The sequence below is a fragment of the Neovison vison genome, chromosome 7 (assembly GCF_020171115.1).
Source record: "Neovison vison isolate M4711 chromosome 7, ASM_NN_V1, whole genome shotgun sequence".
Classification (NCBI taxonomy): Eukaryota; Metazoa; Chordata; class Mammalia; order Carnivora; family Mustelidae; genus Neogale; species Neogale vison.
In genome coordinates this window covers 11,412,042-11,436,199 of record NC_058097.1, presented here as the reverse complement: position 1 = coordinate 11,436,199, position 24,158 = coordinate 11,412,042, and the positions used below count along the sequence as shown (strand labels likewise).

Here is a 24,158-nt window from a genome sequence, read left to right as displayed (position 1 = left end):
AGGACACATACAATTTAAAATTTCAAAAACATAGGAGTGGTTTAATTATTTGCATCAACTTTTTCTCACTAATTTAAACACTTCCTAAGAAGTAATGTTTTGCTGCAAAATTTAAAAATGAGTTAAGGGCACAAAGAGCGGCACCTGGGTGGCTGAGTAGTTAAGTGTTTGCCTTTGGCTTAGGTCACAATTCCAGGGTCCTGGGATCGAACCCCACATTGGGCTCCCTGCTAGGCGGGAAGCCTATTTCTCCCTCTCCCATTCCCCCTGTTTGTGTTCCCTCTCACTGTGTCTCTCTCTGTCAAATAAAGTCTTAAAAAAAAAAAAAAAAGCACAAAGAGACATCCTTCTCTTGGAATGTTCATTATACATTTGTATATAGACTTGTCTTCATGAAATGCCTTCATCCCCAAACCCCCACATTAAAGAATGAAGCTTTTATGGTTGGGAGCTGCCTCCCCTGCATAAAAAAAACAGTGGTGGGGGGGACAGATAAGTGAATGTCCAGCTAGGAAAGTATGGGTTGCATAGGCCCTAAGAAAGCCAGTTGTTGGCAAAAATTCTTAAAAACCATATATAGTAAAATAAAATGTTCAACACATATGCCAATATTTTTCCATCTGAGTGACTGCCCCCAAATAATTGTGTATTTGAAAAATTTTTAAAAAGCAAAAAAAAAGAAAAAAACCAGTGGGAACTAAACATATTCTTTATCATTCAAATAGTTCTCCCTTAAAAACATTTCAAGCTACAAAGCTCCATGTATACAAAGGTCTATATAAATTTATTCACAGGAGAATGTTCACATACTGGGATGGATGAAATATTCAATAATTTAAAGATACATCTTATATTTAAAGTTTTTAAAAAGCATGGGTAATCAAAATATAGCAATGAAAACAAAAACACCTTTCAAAACGCATTAGAGGCACCTGGGTAGCTCAGTCGGTTAAGGGTCTGCCTTCCGCTCAGGTCGTTATCCCGGGGTCCTGGGATCAAGCCCCATCAGGATCCCTGCCCAGGAGAGAGCCTGCTTTTCCCTCTCCCTGCCACTCTGTCTACTTACGCTATCTTCTGTCAAATAAATAAAAATATTTTAAAAAATGCAATAATTTCTGTGTCTTGGCTCTAATAACCAAGTATTGAAATCATCGACCAATATGTTCAAAAATTAGTATTCAGGGGGAGGGGCCTAACAACCATTGGTCCATATGTTCCATTTGTAAAATTCTATCCAAAAGAATGTTTTAGATGTGAATCTTAATAAGAGGCATACTCCAAGAGAAATGATTAAAAATGATTTTCTGTAACAAAGGATATAATGTCCTGAATTTCTTAAACAGAAGGGCTACTTTGCAAAACCACAGCTCCTTGAACTGAAAAAATTTGGAGTCTCATTTAAAGACTTAGGGGCACCCGGCTGGCTTGGTCAGGGGAGCCTGCGACACCGCATCTTGGGGTTGTGAGTTTGAGCCCCACGTTGGGAACTGAGAGAACTTAAAATCTTGGGGCACTTGAATGGCTCAGTTGGTTAAGTGTCTGCCTTAGGCTCAGATTCTGATCTCAGGGTCCTGGGATAGAGTCCCATGTCATCATTGGGCTCCCTGCTCAATAGGGAGTCGCTTTTCCCACTGTCTCCCCCTGCTCGTGTTGTCTCTCTCTCACTCTCTCAAATATATAAATAAAATCTTTTTTTAAAAAATCGTAATAAAAGACTTAACATTTGCTTGAAAGAAGGATTTCCACATTGGAGAAAAACTTGTTGGGGAATTGGTAAAAACATCTGCTGGCATTCCAAGTCTACTTTTAATTTTCTACCTAATCTGAGCATATGTCACTGTAATTTTGATCAGTGGTCTAACGGCCTCTTAGTTAAAAGAAAATGGCCAATTGATTTCTGTGATCTCTTTGTAATTCTTCCTCTTTGCCGGTCCCCCTTAAGTTGGTCCCTCTGGCAATTTTTAATCAGAAGCCAGAGGGCATATTGCTTTAAATGGAATTGATATGTTTATGTGTACATAACCTCACAGGCTGTTAGCCTTACTGTCACAATGAAAACTTTCCTTTAAAAACGTCAGATTTAATGATCAGAAACTATTCTGAACACAGAGATCAGTGACTATATTCCATTCAACACAGTTGAGATGGTAAGGATCAAGCGAGACACTTAAATTTTGCAATCCTTTCTCTTTTGAAGGTCACAGTTTTCAGGCCTTTTAATGAAAAAGAAAGTGAGGCAGTAGGAGAAAAATTAAGAGAGCTAAAAATGGGTTTAAAAAACTCCATGTTTAATTCTCTAGAAAGATATATATTCTCTTGAAGGGAAACATAAAGTGGAAATTAAACTTTAGGCACTTTCTGGGAGTGACACCCAATACTGTTAAGAGTGGTGACCACACTAAGACTAAAAAAATGAATAAGCACCACCTCTAAGCTGCATTTCTACAATTTCAACCAAAGTCACCAAGAAAAACTTTAACAGAATATTTTTTAAAAATTTTTGGTACCTCAATGTCCAGAGAGCATCCTAACCTATCTGGCTTAAAGTTTTGAACTCAAACTATTTAATAGCGTATGTTTCCAATTAAATTAAACAAAATCAACAGAATGAAAGTGATGGGAAAAGGGATACAGGAACTCTGGGGGGAAAATGTCTCGATTAGTTAGCTTATTTTGATAAAATGTACAAAACAACAAATGCACATCTCTTAAAATATTATTAAGTCATCAGAGGTCCAAGATAGTTATCCAGAAAATATTACATCATCTTCTTTTTCTTTCAGCAGTGGAACAGAAGCCACTACTACTACTGCAGGATGTTTTTTTCCTGTTACATGTCAACAGATTTGTTCTCAAAGCTCTACTCAACCAAAACTTACTTGGCACTTATTGTCATGAAGATGCAGTAAAAGAAGAGTCTGCCAGATTTTAATCAAGTTAGATTAGATAAGATTTTAGTATAGTATGCTCAGAAAGAGAAACTATTTTTCATAGTTTCTCTAACATAGGCATCACTGCATTTTCTCACAGAATATTGTACATTTCAGTGTGAAGGATCAGCCCAGAAGCACTGATGACCTAGGTGGGTAAAGGTGCACCTGTAAAATGGCTTCAATTAATTTAAAAAAAAAAACAAAGGCCCTAAGAAACTTAATTTGTTTTGGTTGAGAACAATAGGGAGTCCAGAAAGATCTTCAATTCCTGGAACTTCCAACTGAAGAAAGGGCTGAGATGTTTCATTTTTCACATACTTCTTAATCCAAGTTTCCTCCATTTGAAGAATTAAGAAAACACTACATTCCATAATGTATTCTTGCTGTGAGGAGGCTCTCAAACTTAGGTTTGACATCATGGCCTAAGGGTATATGCTACAGAGTAGCTAAAATCCGTAAGAAGGAGACCACCACTACACAAAACGTCTGCCCAGTGCCCAAGGTGAGGGCTTCAAATGGTATCATTTCCTTTCCTGCTGCTCGGTATACTCCAGCAATTGCAGCACCTGTTTAAAAAAACAGTGTTTAAAAAAAAAATTAAGGTTAATATCATCAGGAAAATGCAGCATTTAAAATCCTAATGTATGCAGAATGTTCTAGACTTTTTACATTAAAATTTAAATATTATAGAAATGTTCTGTTTTCCCTATAACTTTTTGCTGCCTACTCTAGGTTTTAAGTATTCCCCATACAACTTACAAATCACTGGTTAGTGCTTTCAGATGTTGAAAAGTGTGTCCTTAAAACTGAGTCTCCTAGATTTACTGAATAAAATAATCTGGGAATCATAACCAAAATCATGAAGATACAGCAATTTCCACATGACCTAATTACACACTCAAAAACTTCTCTTATTTGCCATGCTTAGCATTTAACAGGTACCTAAAAAAATCTTGGCAATAAATGCCAACAAAACTTCTGTGTGATACTAAGCAAGAAATATTTCAGAAGCCACAGGGAGTGGGGACTCTACCTTCTACTGTACTCAGAGTACTCAGAGTACTGTACTAGAGGAGGGAGCAGAGGATGGGAAGAGGAGAGGATGACTCTACGTTTAAGAACTGTTATTAATTCGGGGCGCCTGGGTGGCTCAGAAGGTTAAGCCTCTGCCTTCGGCTCAGGTCATGATCTCAGGGTCCTGGGATCGAGTCCCGCATTGGGCTCTCTGCTCAGGGGGAACCTGCCTCCTCCTGACTCTCTGCCTCTCTGCCTACTTGTGATCTCTCTGCCTCTGTCAAATAAATAAATAAAATAAAACCTTTAAAAAAAAAAAAAAAGAACTGTTATTAATTCGGGGCACCTGGGTGGCTCAGAAGGTTAAGCCTCTGCTTTCGGCTCAGGTCATGATCTCAGGGTCCTGGGATCGAGTCCCGCATTGGGCTCTCTGCTCAGGGGGAACCTGCCTCCTCCTGACTCTCTGCCTCTCTGCCTACTTGTGATCTCTCTGCCTCTGTCAAATAAATAAATAAAATCTTAAAAAAAAAAGAATTGTTATTAATTCAAAGGGCATGAGGGGATAGATCCTAAGAGGATCCTTTCTGTTCCCCATTATCATTAATTGTTTTTATTATATTAGTCTCCACAACTTCCTAGAAACTGAGTAAACCAAACAAACACAAACACCTTAATCTCCCTAGAAACCCCTCTTGTAACTACAGGGACTCAGCATTACACCGAGAAAGCCAAGATTTCATTAGTTGAACAAGAAAAGAGCCAAAATTCCAGATGACCCTCCTCTTAAAAACTGTTCCAAAGATAATCCTCTTTGGTCAGTGTGTTCATTCATGCAAACTATTTGTTTACCTCTATGTCTAATAAGGTATGACCCCTGTTCTCATTAATGCTCAGAATCAAGCTGAGATACAGAAAGAAAGCATAAGCATGAAGCAGATTTTGAATAAAGCAAGACAGTATACAACATCTCAATCAAATGTCTACACATTTTATACATGGGATATGAGAGCATATTAACATATTTTAAGAAGAAGAAAGAGGTGCGCCTGGGTAGCTCAGTGGGTTAAGCCTCTGCCTTTGGTTCGGGTTATGATCTCAGAGTCCTGGAATCCAGCCCCGCATCAGGCTCTCTGCTTAGCAAGGAGCCAGCTTTCCCTCCCTCTCTGCCTGTCTCTCTGCCTACTTGTGATTTCTCTCTCTGTAAATAAATAAATAAATAAAAAGAAGAAGAAAGAGCAAATGAACCATTTTCCATACTGGCTGCCAGAAGTATCTGTGACTCTGAAAAGCCCATCTGCATGGGGTAGGCATACAGACTGTGTCACTAACATCTGTGAGGCATCTGTTACACTGCCCCTTTGTAAGTCAGGTCCCAAAATGGTGCGTTGGGTAGACAGAAGCATAAGAAAGTTGAAATGGCCCCTAAAGTCAAATTTGGATGATGAGGCAGGGAAGAAAGGGATAAGCAGACCAGGCAGAGCAACAAAATGGGAAACAGGCTCTATTCACACTGGAGTCTTAAAAATCGAATGGACATACTCATTGCACAGTTCCCAAGTGTGAGGTATTATGTTAAGTTCTTCAATAAACATTTCATTTTATCATCACACAGCCTCTGAGGTGGGTGGCCTTATCCTTATTTTACTGAGGAGAAATCTGAGACAGGTCCTCGGAGCCAGGAATCCAATAAGGAAACTAGGGCAGAAGGTCTCTGAAGAGCAGCAGTAGGTGATACAGTTAAAAATACTACGTAAAGTCAGTTACGGAAACATCTTAATGCAGACGGGAGAAAACTGGCCTCCTCCTATTGTTACCACAAACGTTTCATGACCTACAGAACACACAGAAATGAGGCCACTTTGTCCCCCCAAAAAACTCAAGTCAAAGAAAGAGGGACAGTTCTGTTTAGAGCTCAAGGCTTAAATTCACAGACGCATGCACGCACGCACGCACGCACACACGTTACAAATTAGTAGGAATGTTACGTTTCTAATTTTTTTTTAACATTTTTTTTTAAGATTTTATTTCTTTATTTATTTGACAGAGAGAGAGAGAGAGATCACAAGTAGGCAGAGAGAGTGGGGGAAAGCAGACTCCCCGCTGAGCAGAGAGCCCGATACAGGGCTTGATCCCAGGACCCTGAGATCATGACCTGAGTCGAAGGCAGAGGCTTAACTCACTGAGCCACCCAGGCGTCCCACGTTTCTAATTTTTTTTTTAAAGATTTTATTTATTTATTTGACAGACAGAGATCACAAGTAGGCAGAGAGGCTGGAAGAGAGAGAAAGAAGGCTCCCCGTGGAGCAGAGAGCCCGATGCAGGGCTCGATCTCAGGACCCTAGGATCATGACCCAAGCTGAAGGCAGAGGCTTTAACCCACTGAGCCACTCAGGTGCCCCCTGACATTTCTAATTTTTAAAAACATGTATTTATGTTGACCCGTACACCTAGGAAAAAAGCCTGAAAGCACATACCAAATTGCAAATTGCAGTTTTTCACGTAGGGATGTGATAATGGAGTGTTTTTAGTTTTTGCTTTCTTATTAATTTTTAATTTATATAAAACAGAGATGATATTTATACTTAATCGTGCACTTAAAAATGATTTAAACGTATTCTCATCTTTGTGACATGACCAAAAGCCAAAAAATGAAAAAAAAGTAAAAATAATTTATAATTTGTTATTCCAATTCTTATTAAGAAAGTTGTGAGAGGGGACTCCTGGGTGGCTCAGTCAGTTAAGCGTCTGCCTTCCGTTCAGTTCATGATCCCAGGACCCTGGGATTGATTCCTGCATCGGGCTCCTGGCTCTGCGGGAAGCCTGCTTCTCCCTCTGCCTGCCGCTCCCCCTGCTTGTACTTCACTCTTTCTCACTCTGACAAATAAAAAAAATCTTAAAAAAAAAAATCTGAAAAGGGGAAAAAATAACCGGAAGACAAATCAGGTACTTCTCTAAACAAGAATTCTTGTCATCAGAATTAGCCTTCCATCCTTAAAGAAACCACCCCCGAGTGAGTAGCAGTAACTCTTCAGTGTTGCTAGCTGACGAGAAAGAAGCAGTTGCTTCTGAAGAGATAAACAGCTTCTCTCAATGGCGACCTATCTCATAAAACCTCACCTGGCTTATCTGAAAGACAGGAGAAAACACAACATAGGAAGTCAAAGATGTTAGCCAAATAATGGGGGACGGGAGGAGGGAGAGTGTTAGAGGTCAGAAAAAAACAGTACACCAAAAAAGAGGCCCATGGTTAAAAGCCACTCTATTTTTCTCATGAATTCACTCAGACATGTTTCCCAAGTGGGTCCTGAAATTAAGTGACTAGTCATATGAAACGTTTTGACTGGTATTTGAACGTCTAACATACTTGTCAAGATTCCAGCAGTAATTGGTCCCACGATGCCCATCAACAGGATGCTTACAGACATGAACCTACCATATTTGTGATGTCTGAGGGTGAAGAGGGCCAGTAATCCCGCAGGGACATGGAAGAAGAGAGAGGACACCAGTGCCCACAGGAACACACCATACCACATCTCTGCAAAGAAAAGCAGAGAGGTCACAAGTCATTTCCTAGTACATGGATTACCAGGGGCTACTCATCGTACCCGCTTATTTCATTTTCAAAGCCACCCAGCCACAGTGTAGGCTCATCAATCAAATATCCGAAGAGTGAAGGTTCTGGAGGGATCAGCAAATTGTGGCCCACAGGCCACCAGCAGTTTTGGGCATAAACTCTTCCTGGAAAATGGCCATGACATTCAGTTAGGTCTTGCCTTTGGCTGCTTTCAAGTGACAGGAGCAGAGCTGAAACGGCACACGGCCAGTAGAACCTGAGCTATTTACTGTGTGGCTGCCTCCAGAACAAGATGGTCAACATCTAAAATGGCCAATCATGTTAATCTTCTCAAATGAAAAAGCGATACAATTTTATTTGTTCAAAATCATTTTTCAAGACAATGCAGTATCAGGCCATCGCCCTTAGAATAGCAAAGCTCTTTAAGAAATGAAATAACTGGAGCGCCTGGGTGGCTCAGTGGGTTAAGCCGCTGCCTTCGGCTCAGGTCATGATCTCAGGGTCCTGGGATTGAGTCCCGCATCGGGCTCTCTGCTCAGCAGGGAGCCTGCTTCCCTCTCTCTCTCTGCCTGCCTCTCGGTCTGCTTCTGATTTCTCTCTGTCAAATAAATTTTTTTAAAAAATCAAAAAAAGAAATGAAATAACTACCAGAAAATAGAAGTGTCTAGCTTAGAGACAAATAGCACGTAAGTGAGGGGGCCAGATGGAGGAGCTGGTTCCTATGGAGAATGTCTAGCTAACTTTTAAAATGACTGCAATTCAGGTAACATTAAAACATTTGATAACCAACTCTTGTCTAAAAACCTATGCATGAGTCCCCTTGGGAAAGAGACAAAAGGAGCAGATACCATTCTGCCGTCATGACTTTGTGATCTGATAAACAGTGGACAAAGCAATTTCCCCCACTGAGCCCTGCCAAGCCTTTAGAATCTCAAAATAGCCCTTTAGCTACCCACATGGATACAATGAAGGTGTCACGTCACATGAAATCTGTTGTACATCCTCGTGCTAGGAGCAGGTAAGTAACAGGCAATTTCAGAGATCAGTCAGCAGTTAACGCAGTACTACTGACATGTAGACCAGTTAGCCCTTTGTCGTGGGGGACCGTCTGTGCAGTGCAAGACATGGAGCAACAGCGCTGGCCTCTCGCCCTCTCCCGGTTCTGACAACCAAAAAATATTTCCAGACAGCCAAATGTCCTGGTGGGGGAAGGAGGTGGTCAAAAATCACCCTGATTGGGATGCCTGGGTGGCTCAGTGGGTTAAAGTCCCTGCCTTCGGCTCAGGTCATGATCCCGGGGTCTTGGGATCGAGCCCCACATCGGGCTCTCTGCTCCGTGGGGAGCCTGCTTCCTCCTCTCTCTCTCTGGGTACTTGTGATCTGTCAAATAAATAAATAAAATCTTGAAAAAAAAATCACCCTGATTAAAAACCACTGGTCTGGGGCACCTAGGTGGCTCAGTTGTTAAGCATCTGCTTTTGGCTCAGATCATGATTCCAGGGTCCTGGGATCAAGTCCTGCATCCGGCTCTCTGCTCAGTGGGGAGTCTGCTTCTCCCTCTCTCACTCCCCCTGCTTGTGTTCCCTCTCTTGCTGTGTCTCTGTCAAATAAATCAATTTTTTTAAAAACCGGGTCTGACAGAAGCAGAGGGTCTATAAAACTAAAAGCAGTTAAAACAACAAAAAATAGGGGCGCCTGACTGGCTCAGTCGGTAGAGCATGAGACTCTTGAGTTCAGAGTCATGAGTTCAAGCCCCACAACGGGCATGGAGCCTACTTGGGCGGGCGGGTGGTGTTGAGAAGCTACCAAGACAGATTTGGTCATGTTACAGTGGGTTTGAAGGTCAGACGAAAGACTTCAATGTGAAAACCCTAGAAGCACCATTAAAGGTTCTAAGCAGTAAAAGCTGTCCGGCTATTATTTCACAGGTCCAATCTTACACTCCCAGGACGAATACAAACTAGAAAGCCTTTCTGGAGGGTAATTTAGAAGCATGTGCCCAAAAAAGTCAAATGTGCATGCCCTTGGCCACAGCGACCTCACTTCCAGGAATATTCAGGAACACCACCTCCAGGAATATACATGCAGGCAAGGGTGGAGGTAGCAAGGTTCCGGCAGCGCTGTCCGTAACGGCAAAGACCAGAAGCCAGCTGTGTGTCTGTCAGCGGAGGACTTGTCAAACATATCTGGTGCACCCACATAACCTAACGTTGCACAATCATATAAAAACATAGCTATGGGGCACGTGAGTGGCTCAGTGGGTTAAAACCTCTGCCTTTGGGTCAGGTCATAGTCCCAGCGTCCTGGGATCAAGCCCTCATGGGGCTCTCTGCTCAGTGGGGAGCCTGCTTCCCTTCCTTTCTCTCTGCCTGCCTCTCTGTGATCTCTGTCAAATAAATAAATAAATAAGCTTAAAAAGAAAAAAACATGGGCTACATCTTTATATACCGAGGGGATTAAAATGTCCAACCCACCTTTGGAAGTAAAAAAAAAACCAATGTGCAGAAGAGTGTATGTGTTTTTTGTTTTGTTTTGTTTTTTTTAAGATTTTATTTATTTATTTGACAGGCAGAGATCACAAGTAGGCAGAGAGACAGGCAGAGAGAGAAGCGTAGAAGCAGGATCCCCACTGAACAGAGAGCCTGATGCGGGGCTCGAACCCAGTTCCTTGGGATCATGACCTGAGCTGAAGGCAGAGGCTTTATCCCACTGAGCCACCCAGGCGCCCCAGAAGATCCTGTTTTTATAAAAACAAAACAAACACCAACAAATGTATGTGTAAATAATTCTATGCCCTTGGAGAAAAGTCTGGACATAGGTGTATTTAATAAGTATTTATGACATGCACAGGTGCTGTTCTAAGTGCTTTATAAATCTTAACCCATGCAATCCTCTAATACAATTCTATGAGGCACAGATCATGAATATCCCTGGCTCCTGGATGAGGAAACCAGAGGCAGAGGGAGGGAAGGAACTTACTGGAGCCCACAGTGCTGGTGAGTCCATCAGGCCAGCAGGAGGCAACACTCCCTGTTGGAGCCTGACACCCGAAGCCCCGCCCTTTTCCTCTATGCCCCTCAGCAAGTAACAGAAAGCAACAGAAAGGTGTTATTTCTGGGGGCGCCTGGGTGGCTCAGTCATTAAGTTTCTGCCTTTGGCACAGATCATGATCCCAGGGTCCTGGGATGAAGCCCCACAGCGGGCTCCTGGCTCAGCTCCCCCTACCTTGTTCCCTCTCTTGCAGTCTGTCAAATAAATAAATAAAATCTTAAAAAAAAAAAAAAGTGTTATTTCTGGAGTTGGATAGGCTGGGGAAGGGCTGATGAGCATTCACTTTTTACTTTGATTTTTTTCCCTCTCTTTTTAGGTAGGCTCCATGCTCAGGGGGTGGGGCGGGGTGGGGGGCTTGAACTCACAACCTTGAGATCAAGACCCCAGTCAAGGTCAAGAGTGGGAGACTTAACTGACTGAGGCACACAGAAGCCCCTACTTTGATTTTTTTAAAGCTTTTCTAGTTGTTTACTAGTTTTACAAAATTATTATAAAAAGAAACTAGAAAAAAAAAAGAGCCTTTGTTTCTAAAAGAGCAGTTCAGGGAGGCTGATCTGATTGGAATGAACAATTGCAGAAACAAATCAGCTTGGAGGCAGTGGAGAGAGGGAAGGGGAGGACCAGGCACTTTTCTCAAAGCTGTCTCTGAAGCTGTCCTTGAAGCCACTGCAAGAATTACTGCTGTGCATGTTTTCTTTCCAGATCAGTTTTGAATTGTTGGGGGTGGGAGATTAGGAGTGGAGGCCAAATCCCTCCACGCCACCCTTGGCATTGTCAATGATGACCGCTGTAATACAAAATCAGATGCTCAGAAATTGACTCACATCAAGTTTCAATTAATACCAAATTCTATACCTAAATTAGGACACCTACCTCAAGCTTTGGATGATAGGCTCCAAATGAAAGTATCAGGCATGCCCCATCTAGAGCTCAAAGTTTATTAAAAATAACAAATGACCAGGGGCGCCTGGGCAGCTCAGTAGGTTAACCGTCTGTCCCTTGGTTCAGCTCACGATCCCAGGGTCTGGAGGTCGAGCCCTTCGAGGGGCTCCCCGCTCAGCTCAGCTGGGAGCCTGCTTCTCCCTCTCCCGCTGCCCCAACCCACCACTCAAGCTCTCTCTCAAATTAATAAATAAAATCTTAAAAAAAAAAAAAAAGACCGAGGCACTTTTGCTCTGGTGAAAACCAATATATCAGACAGCTGTAAAAAGTTTCAAATCATTCGTGGAACTTTTTTTTTTCCCCCTGCTGAACAGGATATATCCTCTGAATAATTTTTGTTTGACTGTTTAAACTGGTCGGTTTGATGGTGTTTGGCAAATTCTGCTAAACCAAGTTAGATCATGCAATACGGAACATGAAGTGCTTAGACAGTAAGATCCCAAGCTGAAAAATTAAATATGTATCATGTAAAAATATGTGTAAAATATTTAAGTATATATACATGCACTAATTAACTACTGTCCCTCCTCAGCCAAAGCAAAAAAAGCCTCTCTCCAGTCAGGATATTGATTAAAAAAGCAGGCAGGTTCGCAATCCCGGGGGGGTTGAGCCCCGTTCTCTTTGGAAATAAGCCTGTCTCTCCCACAGCCTCCTTTCCAGCCTCGGGGCAGGAGCTCCTCTTGCTTCCACAACCCAGGACACTTGCCCGCTTTTGTGGGCAGCAGCTCTCACAGTCCCTACGGGAGAGCGGACAGTCCGGATACCGTGCCTCCAATAAATGCGCACCTGCCAGAGCTCTGGTGCCCACAAGCCCCTCCTGCCTGGGCAGCCCCTGTTGCAGCCTGGCTCAGGGAGAGCAGCCTGGTCTTCCCAGCCTAAGCCACCCCCCCCCCCAACACTGGCTGGACCCCAGGCCACAGCACGGCACCATGCTGTTCCCTTCCAAAACAGTAAGCCCGATCTTCAGTCCCACGGTGCTTACTAGCTACTCCCCAGGTCATGCGGAGACTCTGCCCTCCCTCCCGCCACCTAGTCCGCCACACACTGAGGGCACCAGGAACGCCACTGTCCTGGAGGGGTTGGGGGGGGCGAAAATGGGATGCAAACCTGCCTCTGAGAACTCTGAGCAGTGGCCATCCTGGCTGCTGGCTGCGACAACGGACCTGAGACCCCACCACCGACCTGGCACCATTCTCAGGTCTTGCAGGGGCTCCCCGAGTTTCAGAGGTGACCTGAGGAGCCAACTGGGAGGTGAGACACACCAACTTGGTAAGTTCCATGAAAGTGGGTCTGACAGGACTGAGGCCTTATAAGAACAGGAGATCTCTCTCTCTCTCGCTCTCCCTGCCATGTCAGGACATAGCAAGAAGATGGCCCAAGAGTGCCCTCACACCACGGCCATGCTGGCCCCTGGTCTTGGCCTCCCAGTCTCCGGGGCTGTGAGAAACTAAGTTTCTGGTTTTTTAGCCACTCAACCTAGGGCATTCTGTTACAGCAGCCTAAGCAGACTAAGGCACCAACACTCACTGACTCCCAATTTCCCTGCAGCACAGCTGCTGCCCCAGGACGACTGCTGGGCCACCAACCTACTTCGTTTTCCTGAAAGCTGAAAGGTCCATCGGTAAACAAGGGCTGGCACAGCATGTCAGCACTTCCTTGGGTTTCTGAGAAGGGGACACGCACCGCCCCCTCCTACAACCTTGAGCTGCCTCCATTAGCTACCTTAGTGCCTACATATTTTATATAGCGACTCTTAAGAGTCACATTAAGTAGCAAAAGAAAGTCTTTATTATGTTAGATGAGTAGGACACTTTATAAAACACTTTTCAGTTGGATGAGATTATTGCAGCACTCTTATTAGCAAAGGCAAACCCCGATCAATAAAACACTTAGAAGAAAACTAAGTGATTTCCTTTTAACCTACTGCACCTTAATTTGCTATCTATTTAATAGCTATTTATTGATCATCGTATAGTACTTTTCATTTCTCTGGTTCAATACGCTGTCAAAGATCTATGTCTCAGGGCGCCTGGGTGGCTCAGTTGTTAAGCGGCTGCCTTTGGCTCAGGTCATGATCCCAAGGTCCTGGGATCCAGCCCCACATGGGGCTGCCTGCTCAGTGGGAAGCCAGTTTCTCCCTCTCCCACTCCTTCTGCTTGCGTTCCTTCTCTTGCTGTGTCTGTATCAAATAAACAAATAAAATCTTTTTAAAAAAAATCTGTGTCTCTACATCTCACAGCCTTTGTTACTGTTTCAGATCAAGTACGTTACCTTCAGCTTTCCTTACTCTGACGGCTAAAGTCCTATCACTTCCTATTGTTGAAGTATAAATCAGATAATTTATCTGTAACAAGAAAACTCTAAGGGGAAATGGGATTAAGCACTGGTGGGGGAATGGGCCCCGAAGATATCCTCCCACTCATTCCCAGAACCTGTGCATATGTGGCACAGGCGAGGGGGCTGGCTTCTCTAGGTGGGTCTGATGTCATCACAAGGGTGCTCGCAGGAGGGAGGCAGGAGGGTCGGAGAGATCTGAAGATGCTACTGGGCTGGCTTTAGAGATGAGGGGAGGGGCTGTGAGCCAAAGAATGCAGAGGCAACTTAGAGAAGCTAGAAAAGGGAAGGAAACCAATTCTTCCTTGAGCCTTCAAAAGGAAGGCAGCATTGCTGACTTATTTTAGATTTCTGACTTCCAGGACTCTAAAATGATAAATCTGTGCTCTTTTAAGCCACTATACCCTGCTAAGTTGTTACAGTGGCAAGGGCAAACGACTTCCAGCGCTGAGTTCATTCACTCAACAATCAAGTGTTTACTGAGCTCTTGGCCCATCTTGAATCAAGATGAAACAAGAAAAGACCCAAGACGCTGCCCATAAGGAGCTTACTATCTTTAAGAATCTGCTTTTCAGACAGACACTTCAGTTAGAGACCTAAGCCAGAGAGACTATAGAGTCCTCTAGGTGAGTTCTGTATTAACAAAAGGGGTTGGTAATGGCGGCCCTCTAACTTCTACAACTGAGTCATCCAATTTCTAAGCAAGGCCTCAACACCGACCTGGCCCCAGTTAGCAGGAGTGGAGGAAGCCTAAGCCAAAGGGGGCAGGGTGAGGCTCAGCACTTAGCTATCCTTTTAGCTGGCCCCACTCTACCCTATGCTCCAGGTCAAACAACCAGATGACAGTCAGCTCCTCTGAAGCTGGGGTTCTAAGTAGACCACATCAGTCCTCCTGGGAACTGGAGTCCTACCTGGCCCTGCAACTCAATGCTGACCTGCCTTGATATTAACTGTTCATGAGCCTCCATATCTCCCCGGTGCCCACTGTGAGGACCCCCCCCCTTACCGAACCCCACCCACCAACCAGGGGATGGGGTGGGGGGGGGTCCATCTGTTTCCCTGGGAAATAGTAAAAAATATATATATTGGTTCCTGACACAGAGCTCCTAAAACCCTTAAAATGGTGGTGCTGGGGGGCACCTGGGGGGCTCCACCTGTTAAACATCAAGTGATATCTCAGGGTTGGGGGATCGAGTCCCATGTCAGGCTCCGTGCTCAGCAGGGAGGCCGCTTAAGATTCTCTCTCTCCTTCTGCCCTCTCCCCACTTGCATTTGTGATCTATCTAAAATAAATCTTCAGGAAAATCTTTGGTTCTAACATTTAGTCTTTGACCCAGTTTGCTGATACAGAACTAAACCCCTTGGAATTCCCAAGACCACTTTCATTCTCGTGAGGCAACTCTCGGTGGGCTCCAGGATGGAGGCTGGTCACCAGAGAGCCATGATTATAAGCATGGAAATTTCAGGCCCACCCCCCATTCTCTGGAGCAGGGAGAAGGGCTGGAAGTAGAGTTAATAATCAATCACGCGTACGTGATGAAGCCTCCATAAAACCCTGAATGCATGGCGTTCGGAGGCTTCTGGGTTTGGTGACTACACCTATGTGCTTGGAGGGTGGCACTCCCCCAACTCCACAGGGACAGAAGCTCCTTTGTTCAAAATCCCTTCTGAACTTCGCCCTACGTATATCTTTATCTGGTGCTCATTTGTAACCTTTAATATCCTACGTAATAAACCAGCAATCTAGTAGCTAAACGGTTTTCCTGAGTTCTGTGAGTTGCTCTAGAAATGAAGTAATCTGAGAAAGGGGGTCGTAGCTATCACCAACTACGAGCCAACTGGTCAGAAGCACACACGACAACCTGGACTTCTGACTGGCATCTCAAGTGGGGAAACTGATCCCTTAACCTGGGAGATCTGGTGCTAACTCCAGGGTAACAGTGTAGGAACTGAACCGAACTGCAGGGCACAGCACCCAAACGGTGTCACTGGATCACTGGATGTAGAAAACCCATAAAACTGCTGTCAGAGTACCATGAATGGGAAAATCATGTAACAATGAAGGAAAGCAGGAAGTTAATTTCCTAGATACCCTTCCACTCCACCCTAACAATGACAACCTGCCCACCGGGGTCATCCACTGTGGGCTGCCACCTCTCTCCTGACACGCCTGCCTGACTGCTTGCTCATCCCTGGCTTCTGCGTGTGCCTGTCTGGCCTTTCTCCCCACAGTGGTCTCTCGGTCCCCAGCCTAGCTAGACCTTCTCTGTCCTGATCTGCCCTTCTCCACAAAAGCTAAAGAGGATGAGGTTTCTTATTGGTGATAAAATATTCTAAAGTTGCTTGTGGTGATGGCTGCAAATTTTTAGCCTGTGGAGGCTAAAAATCTTTGAATTGTACATTTAAAAGAAAAAGTCCATTAGATCATCCCTCCTCCGATCAAAATCCTCCAACACAACCCTCTGGAATCTGACCTCACCGCCTCTCCCCGCTGTGCCTGCACTGTCCCATCCTCCTTGCTGCCCTTCTCTATGTCTCCTAAGCAAGCTCCCGTTCCAGGGCTCTGAACCTGCTGTACCTTTGCCCAGAATGTCCTTCTCCCAATAGCTGTGTGTCTCATTCCTCCCCTACTTTAGATTTCAGCTTCAGTGGCATCATTGTTAAGAGCTTCCTTGTGATCTTAAGGAAAACAGCATTCCACTGGGAAGCCTGAGTGGCTCAGTCAGTTGAGCCTCTGCCTTTGGCTCAGGTCACAATAGCAGGGTCCTGGGACTCTGTCCTGAATCAGGTTCCTTGCTCAGCAGGGAGCCTATTCCTTCTTCTGCCTGCCCCGCCCCCTGCTTGGGCAGGTGTGCCCTCGTATTCTCTCTGACAAATAAATGAATTCTTTAAAAAACAAAAACACGGGCGCCTGGGTGGCTCAGATGTTAAGTGTCTGCCTTCGGCTCAGGTCATGATCCCAGGGTCCTGAGATCAAGTCCCATTATCAAGCTCCCTGCTTGGTGGGAAGCCTGCTTCTCCCTCTTCCACTTGCCCTGATTGTGTTCCCTCTCTCGCTGTATCTCTTTCTGTCAAATAAGTAAATACATTACTTAAAAAACAAAAACAGAAATAAAACATCATTCCAACCCTGACACACAAGGGCCACGGCCTGCCCGCCATACTGTCTTACACACCAAGTTATTCCTTTCCATACTTTTAATTTTATTTTCTCTCTATCCCCATCAGAATGAAAGCTCCTTTATTTTGTTCCCTACCCCATCCTTACTTGGTACCTAGAAAACAAAAGGCAGGCAACAGACATTGAGCAAATATTTTTTGAGTGAATGAATAAGTAACTGCTCCAATTGTGACTCATTTCTTTAACTGTTGACCCAGTCTTGACTCTAGCAATGGTGCAACCGAACATAAGTAGGTTTAATTATAATACACATACTTTTAATTGATATTCATAAAATTCATACCTTCAGAGAGTTAATGTCATTCCTGATAAAAGGAAAGCTCTGCCTTTCTTGGCAATCAGATTTACCAAAAAAATGATGACAACAACAAAAGAAATCTGAACATCTTGGAATAATGAGGGATAGTCAGAATCTAAATGGCTAAACTGCAAATGCAAAAAAATCAATTCTAAGCTTCCTGATAGTGACGAACCACAGGGTATTTTAAAGATTTTTTTTTTTAATTGGAGAGAGAGAGAGGGAGCCTGCTTCTCCCTCGCCCTCTGCCTACAGCTCTCCCTGCCTCTGCTCTCTCTCTTCCTCTCTGTCAAATACATAAATAAAATCTTTAAAAAAAAAATAAAAGCAGTGTGTGATCCTTGATTAGATCTGGGGTTTCAAATAAGGCCTGTACATTAGATAATGTTATTCCTTTTGTTTGTTTGTTTTGTTTTTTTTTTTTATTTTAAGTAGGCTCCATAACCAACATGGGGGTTGAACTCAAAACCCTGGACTGAGTCACATGCCCACCTACTGAGATCGTCAGGTGATGCCAGACACCATGATCCTACTGTTAAATTTCCTGGGTGTGATAAAGGTTTTTTGGCTATGACAGAAAGTGGACTCGTTTTAAAAGATACATGCTGAAGTACTGGGCGTCAGGTGCCATCACTTCCATAACTTCCTTTCAAATGGCTCTGCAGAAAGTAAAAATGTTACGTATTATATATATATATACACACACACAATACACACAAAAATATGCATATATATGCACAACGCATACACAGTACACACAAATATGCATATATATGCAGAGATTCAAAAGGATAAAAATACTAAAAATGAGTCTAAGTAAAGGATATATGCTCATTATACTAGCACTTCCATTTTTCAGTATGTTTGAAAAATTTAAAATAAAAAGTTGGGAGGAAAATTAGGAAGCAACAACAGACTAATCTGGTCCAGTAGTATCTCCAGACTGCATGAACACTTCATTTTTTTAAACAGTGTCTGCAGAATGCCATATATTTCTGTTGTCAATGTCAAATGTGATCTTAGTAGCTTTTGAAACAATGAGAGTTGCCAGATCATCATTTTAAGTATAGTTCTTTTTTTTTTTTTTTAAGATTTTATTTATTTACTTACTTGACAGAGATCACAAGTAGGCAGAGAGGCAGGCAGGCAGAGGCTGGGGGGAAAGCAGGCTCCTGGCTGAGCAGAGAGCCTAACACGGGTCTCCATCCCAGGACCCTGAGATCATGACCTGAGCCGAAGGCAGAGGCTTAACCCACTGAGCCACCCAGGCGCCCCATTTTAGGTATAGCTCTAAACTAACATCTGCATCTGCACCAACCCGGTTATTACCAGCTGTCCGGGGAAAATACTAGGCAGGTAAAATACACAGCAAGTCCCGGGTGTCCACTGAATGGCGCCTGGCAGTCGCTTCCCAGTGGATGAGAAATCACAGGTGCCTTGTTTATGACCTAAGTCAGTAATCCAATCGTCCCTCCTTTGCAGGTCTCAGGCCCAGGTCTCAGGCCCAGTTCTGGAATTGTTTACCAAGTCAAGGTACCAGTCAGCTTTGCTGGGCAGCCCCACCTCACCCTTCAATCGCCACTCTAGTGTCTTCTTGCCTTTAAAGGTCCAACACAGAACTGTGCCCTCCCCTCAAAGCCTTTATCAGCTTCCCAAATAATTTATCTTCCTCCCATTTTTCTGAGCATGCAGAGCTTTCTACCTTGTATTATAATTTTGAAAAACCCTTACACGAGCCCCAGCAGAAGCTCCCGTGGACGTTGAGACGAGTGATTAGGAATCTGTGTCAAAGAGCTTGAACGCATGAGTGGGGAACTCGGCAACAGGTCTCAGAAAGTGATTCCTAGGAGAGAAGCTGGCGGAGTGGGCGCATTTGGACGCAGGTGCGAGCGAACCGCAGACAACCTGGGGGTGCGGGGGGCCGGGCGAGACCAGACCCCGTCGGAGCCGCAGCGCTGCGTTCGGCCCCTCAGCCCGGCGGGGACGGTTCGGCGTCCGAGCTGCGGGAGCGGCGGAGAGCCGCGCGGCCCGGCGGACCGCAGGGGCCAGGCGCCTCGCGCCCCAAACTAGGAGGGGCGACCGCTTCCGGGGCTCCTTCGAGTCCCAGTCCGACCCTGGGGCGTCGGGAAACTGCAAAAGCAAGATCAGTCCGAGTGGTCGTCGAACCCCCTCCACTGACCAGTCCCACTGACCACTCTGGCCCCCAGCGCGGGGTCGCAGTGACTGGCCCGAGGTGCCGGCGAGGAAGCGACGGTGGAAGGGCCATATTCCCCAGCTCCCCGCCGAGAGAGCGGGAACCTCCTTCCAAGAGGGGAACAACCCGGGAAGGTGGCACCGCGGGGCGCAGAAGCCACCCGCCCGCTCGCTAGCCCGTTGGGGAAGGGGCGCTCCCCTGCCGGGCGGCGACGCCAACACGCACAGTGCGCAAGCGCGGCACGGGGCGGGGCCGGTACCTGGGAAGGAGCAGAGAGAAGTGGAGTTGGGGCACAGGGTCCCGTTGCCCACCCGTGGTACAAGCTTCAGGCTGAGGATTTGCTGTAGGAGCCCGGCCGACCCCCCGCTGCCGCCGCTCCCCTCGTGCTCCATCCCGCCGCCATTCACTGCAGAGAGATGGAGAGAGCGTCCAAACTGCCGCCGAGGGTCGCTCGCACTCACGGACCGAGGCGCTATCCTAACCTCCGCCGCCTCAGCTTCACCCTGGAATGGGGCCCTCTTCCTCCCACCCCAGCCGCGCGGCCAAGTGATGGCCCTTCCTCCAATCACAGGGCGCCCCAGGTGGCAGGGGCGGGGCGAGAGTTGTTCCCGCCCCCTGACGTTGCGCACGGCTCTCCGGTGGCACCCACGGGCTTACGCCCCCTACTGGACAAGTCTCTCCTGTCCAGGAGGGTGCGCTCTTCTCTGCCCTTCTCTGCCGCGCCACCTCCAAGAAAGCAGGGGAATTGCATACCCACCCAGACCTGACATGCAGATTTAAAAGAGATCTGGAAGAAAGTAGCAGTACCTTCAACAGTTGGAGGGGCAGCGATTTTTTTTGAAAACTTAAATACTTTAAATTAAACGTTCCGTGCAAAATTCATAGTATTTTACGTAATATTAAGCATTGCGTGGAAAATTCATAGTATTTTACGTAATATTAATTCAAGAACATTAGCAAATTATTAGAGTTCCCTCTTGAAGACTTTCCCTCTTGAAAGGTTGTTGTTTCCTTAAGATTTTATTTGACAGACAGAGATCACAAGTAGGCAGAGAGGCAGGCAGAGAGAGCCCGATGTGGGAATCCCAGAACCCTGAGATCATGATCTGAGCCAAAGGTAGAGACTTAACCCACTGAGCCACCCAGATGCCCCTGAAGACTTTGTTTTGAGAGCTAATGTCCATGCCTCAACACTGCAACTGCGATTTTGCATCACCGAAGAAACCTATCTCAAATAGCAATAGTAAGCATAAAAAAGTCATGAAATATTTAATAATACTATCTTTTGGTACATTTCCTAGACCACCCGTATGTAAGAAGTAGAAGAAATCACTTAATTTAGGATTATATGACAATCAATTGTGTGTCACATTAGGGAATATTATTTTGAATTTACTGTTCTATCCCCAGTCAAATTTCAAATTGAAAGGTTGAAAAAAAAAGACATTTAGGGAGCCCAGGTGTCTCAGTCAGTTAAGCATCTGCTTTCCACTCAGGTCATGGTCCCAGGGTCCTGGGATGGAGTGCCGTGTCTGGCTCCCTGCTCAGTAGGGAGGCTGCTTCTCCCTCTACTTCTCCTGCTACCCCTGCTAGTCCTCTCTGTCTGTCTGTCTTTCTCTCTGTCTGTCTCTCTTTCCCCCTCTCTGCCAAATAAATAAAATCTTTTTAAAAAAGACATTTATACTTGCAGGACTCAGAAAATGTATGTTTTATATGTTCTTCCTAAGAAAGTTGAATTTGTCCTCCAGTGAAGTTAAGGAGTGATAACCAAGAAAGAGAAAGATGTGCAGTGAAAGAAATGATGGATTTAACCAGGAGTGTTAGCCTGACTTCTGTGCACAAGTCCTAACAGCCACCTAACCAGATTAGAACAGAAAGAAGAGTGGCCTTCAGGAAAAATAGTGTAATTGATTTCAAGCTATGGACAAAATGGTTAAGAAGCTCCACTTTTTAATGACAGGGTAAAGAACGTACCTATTTCTTCTCTTAATGTGAAAAAACTGAAAGGCAATACTAAGTCAGGAAAAACAGAAGCCTGCAAGAAAATTATGAAGTAACCAGATCTTTTGTTTGTTTTTCAGAACTCCATCACCTGTCTCACTTATTTCACTTAAAATGAGATGCAGAACTATAAAACTTTTAGAAGAAAATGCTGAATATCATTATGACCTCATAACAGTGAAGGAGCTTTTAAAGTAGATAGAAAAAGCAAAGGTTATAAAGGAAAGACTTGATAAATTTAACTACTTTAAGGGGCACCTGGGTGGCTCAGTGGGTTAAGCCGCTGCCCTCGGCTCAGGTCATGAACTCAGGGTCCTAGGATCGAGTCCCGCATCGGGCTCTCTGCTCAGCAGGGAGCCTGCTTTCCTCTCACTCTCTCTGCCTGCCTCTCTGCCTACTTGTGATCTCTCTCTGTCAAATAAATAAATAAAATATTAAAAAAAATTTAACTACTTTAAGAAATTGTGTTATTCAAGTGTTGTTATAAAAACAGCAAAAAGACAAGCCATCAACCAGGCAAAGATGTTTGCAATACATGTAACTGCAAAGGAGTGGTATCCAGAATCTATGAAACACTCCCTAAAACTCAATAAGAAAATGACAAAGAGGGGCGCCTGGGTGGCTCAGTGGGTTAAGGCCTCTGCCTTCGGCTCAGGTCATGATCCCAGGGTCCTGGGACCAAGCCTCACACCGGGCTCTCTGCTCAGCAGGGAGCCTGCTTCCTCCTCTCTCTCCACCTGCTTCTCTGCCTACTTGTGATCTCTGTCTGTCAAATAAATAAATAAAATCTTAAAAAAAAAAAAAAGTAAATGACAAAGAGACAAAAGACCTGAATAGGTTACTTCATCAAAGAGAGAATATAAATTGCCAACAAAAATAAGAAAAGATGCTTAACCCCTTATCAGTGAAGCACAAAATGAAATCACAATGAGATAATTTATCAACCACCCCAAAACTAAAAATTTTAAAGTCTGAGAGTGTCAGTGTTTGGTAAGGATGTAGAGCAACTGGAACTGTGGAGGGCTAAAATGACAACAGCCATTCTGGAATAATGTTGGATGAAGATTCTCATGATCTAGCAAGTCACTCCAAGATGAATATCCTATAGCCTTTGTAGCAGGAGGGTCATACGAAATGGTTCCTAGTAGCATGGTAATAGCAAGTAAGTGAAAACAAGGCAGGTGTCCATCAAGACAAGAATGGGTAAACAAAAACTGTGATATAATTTTCAACAAAATACTGTTGAGTTGTAGAAATAAATGACGTAAGCCTGCAAGCAACAACGTTAGGAGGCCCAAAAATATAAAGATGAAGAGAAAATCTAAGTCGCAGAAGAAGGCAATAGTGTGATTAATTTTTTTATGTAAGTAATCTCTACACCCAGTGTGGGGCTCGAACTCACAACCCCAAGATCAAGAGTCACGTGCTCTTTCAACTGAGCCAGTCAGGTGCCCCCCACAGTGTGATTAATTTAAATCCAGTTAAAAAAACTTGAAAAACTGACAATACACTAATTCAGAATACTAACATAGGCTGTGATATAATAATGAAATATTTATTTAACTGGGTACTTCTATTATTTTTTAAATATCTGACATATTATACACATATATATTATATGCATATTTATTTGTTTGACAAAGGAGTGTCACAGAGCAACTGTGGTCTCGGACACCCTCTATCTCATTCCAAGTAAAAGCCCAAGTTCTCACCAAAGCCCACAAAGTCTTAATTGATCTGACTCCCTCTCTCTTACCTTCTCACCTCCTAGCAATCTCCCTTTGGTCCACCACGACAGACCCACTAGCCCCTTGCTGTTCTTCCAATATACCAAATGGGTTCCCTCCTTAACGATTTTTGTATTGTCTTTTTCCTCTTCTGGGACATTCTACCAGTAGTTACCCTTTAATTAACTGACTCACTTCCTTTAAGACTTTGCTCAAATGTCACTTTCTCAATAAGACCTACTCTGATCACCCCATTAAAAATTGCAATTTACATCCCTATGTGAATACATTCCTAATCCCCATGATCATTCCCTGCTTGTGCACTGGTCAACACTCAATTCCTAATTCATTTGTATTGAACAAATGAATGGAGGTGTGGAGGACTGGGAGACTGGGATCACAATGGCACTAGAACTATAGGGCCAACCAGGTTCTCCAGTCATAACCCTAAGGGAGAGAACCCATGATTGGCTGAAGGACTTGCCGTTCCAGGAAAATTCAGAAGTCCAATCTGAGGTGATTGCTTCAGTCTCTGAGTGGTTGGCCAAATCCTCTCATTAGAGCAGACTCTCTTACCCTCCTGAGGCTACCAATGCTTTTACTGCAGTTTTTTAAAAAGACTTAATTGGGGCGCCTGGGTGGCTCAGTGGGTTAAGCCGCTGCCTTCGGCTCAGGTCATGATCTCAGGGTCCTGGGATCGAGCCCCGCATCGGGCTCTCTGCTCAGCAGGGAGCCTGCTTCCCTTCCTCTCTCTCTGCCTGCCTCTCTGCCTACTTGTGATCTCTCTCTGTCAAAGAAATAAATAAAATCTTTAAAAAAAAATAAAAAATAAATAAAAAAGACTTAACTTCTTTAGAGGAGTTTTAGGTGTATAACAAAATAAAGAGGTACAGAGATGTCCCATACACC

General features: G+C 44.4%; 1 protein-coding gene across 3 annotated transcripts; it reads right to left on the bottom strand.

Moving 5' to 3' along the window:
• Positions 1-1,635: 1,635 nt before the first annotated feature.
• On the bottom strand, positions 1,636-20,040 carry TMEM170A (transmembrane protein 170A). Of its 3 annotated transcripts, XM_044255710.1 has the most exons (4): positions 20,004-20,029; positions 19,781-19,927; positions 7,312-7,482; positions 1,636-3,499 (listed from the first exon to the last, which is right to left on the bottom strand). In XM_044255710.1, the coding sequence occupies exons 2-4, from the start codon at positions 19,911-19,913 to the stop codon at positions 3,369-3,371; spliced, it is 435 nt and encodes a 144-aa protein (XP_044111645.1). In that variant the 5' UTR covers positions 19,914-19,927; positions 20,004-20,029; the 3' UTR covers positions 1,636-3,368. The 3 variants fall into 3 exon arrangements, with proteins under 3 accessions (XP_044111645.1, XP_044111644.1, XP_044111646.1); XM_044255709.1 differs by having other exon boundaries at positions 19,781-20,040; XM_044255711.1 differs by having other exon boundaries at positions 7,381-7,482; positions 19,781-20,040.
• Between the last annotated feature and the right edge of the window lie 4,118 nt (positions 20,041-24,158).

Coding starts and splice junctions, on each gene's coding strand:
- TMEM170A (XM_044255709.1), bottom strand. CDS start 19,913: ATGGAGCACGAGGGGAGCGGCGGCAGCGGGGGGTCGGCCGGGCTCCTA. Junction 7,483..19,780: donor TTCTCTCTGCTCCTTCCCAG/GTACCGGCCCCG, acceptor TTTTCTTTGCAG/AGATGTGGTATGGTGTGTTC. Junction 3,500..7,311: donor TACTGCTGGAATCTTGACAA/GTATGTTAGACG, acceptor TTTTTTAAACAG/GTGCTGCAATTGCTGGAGTA.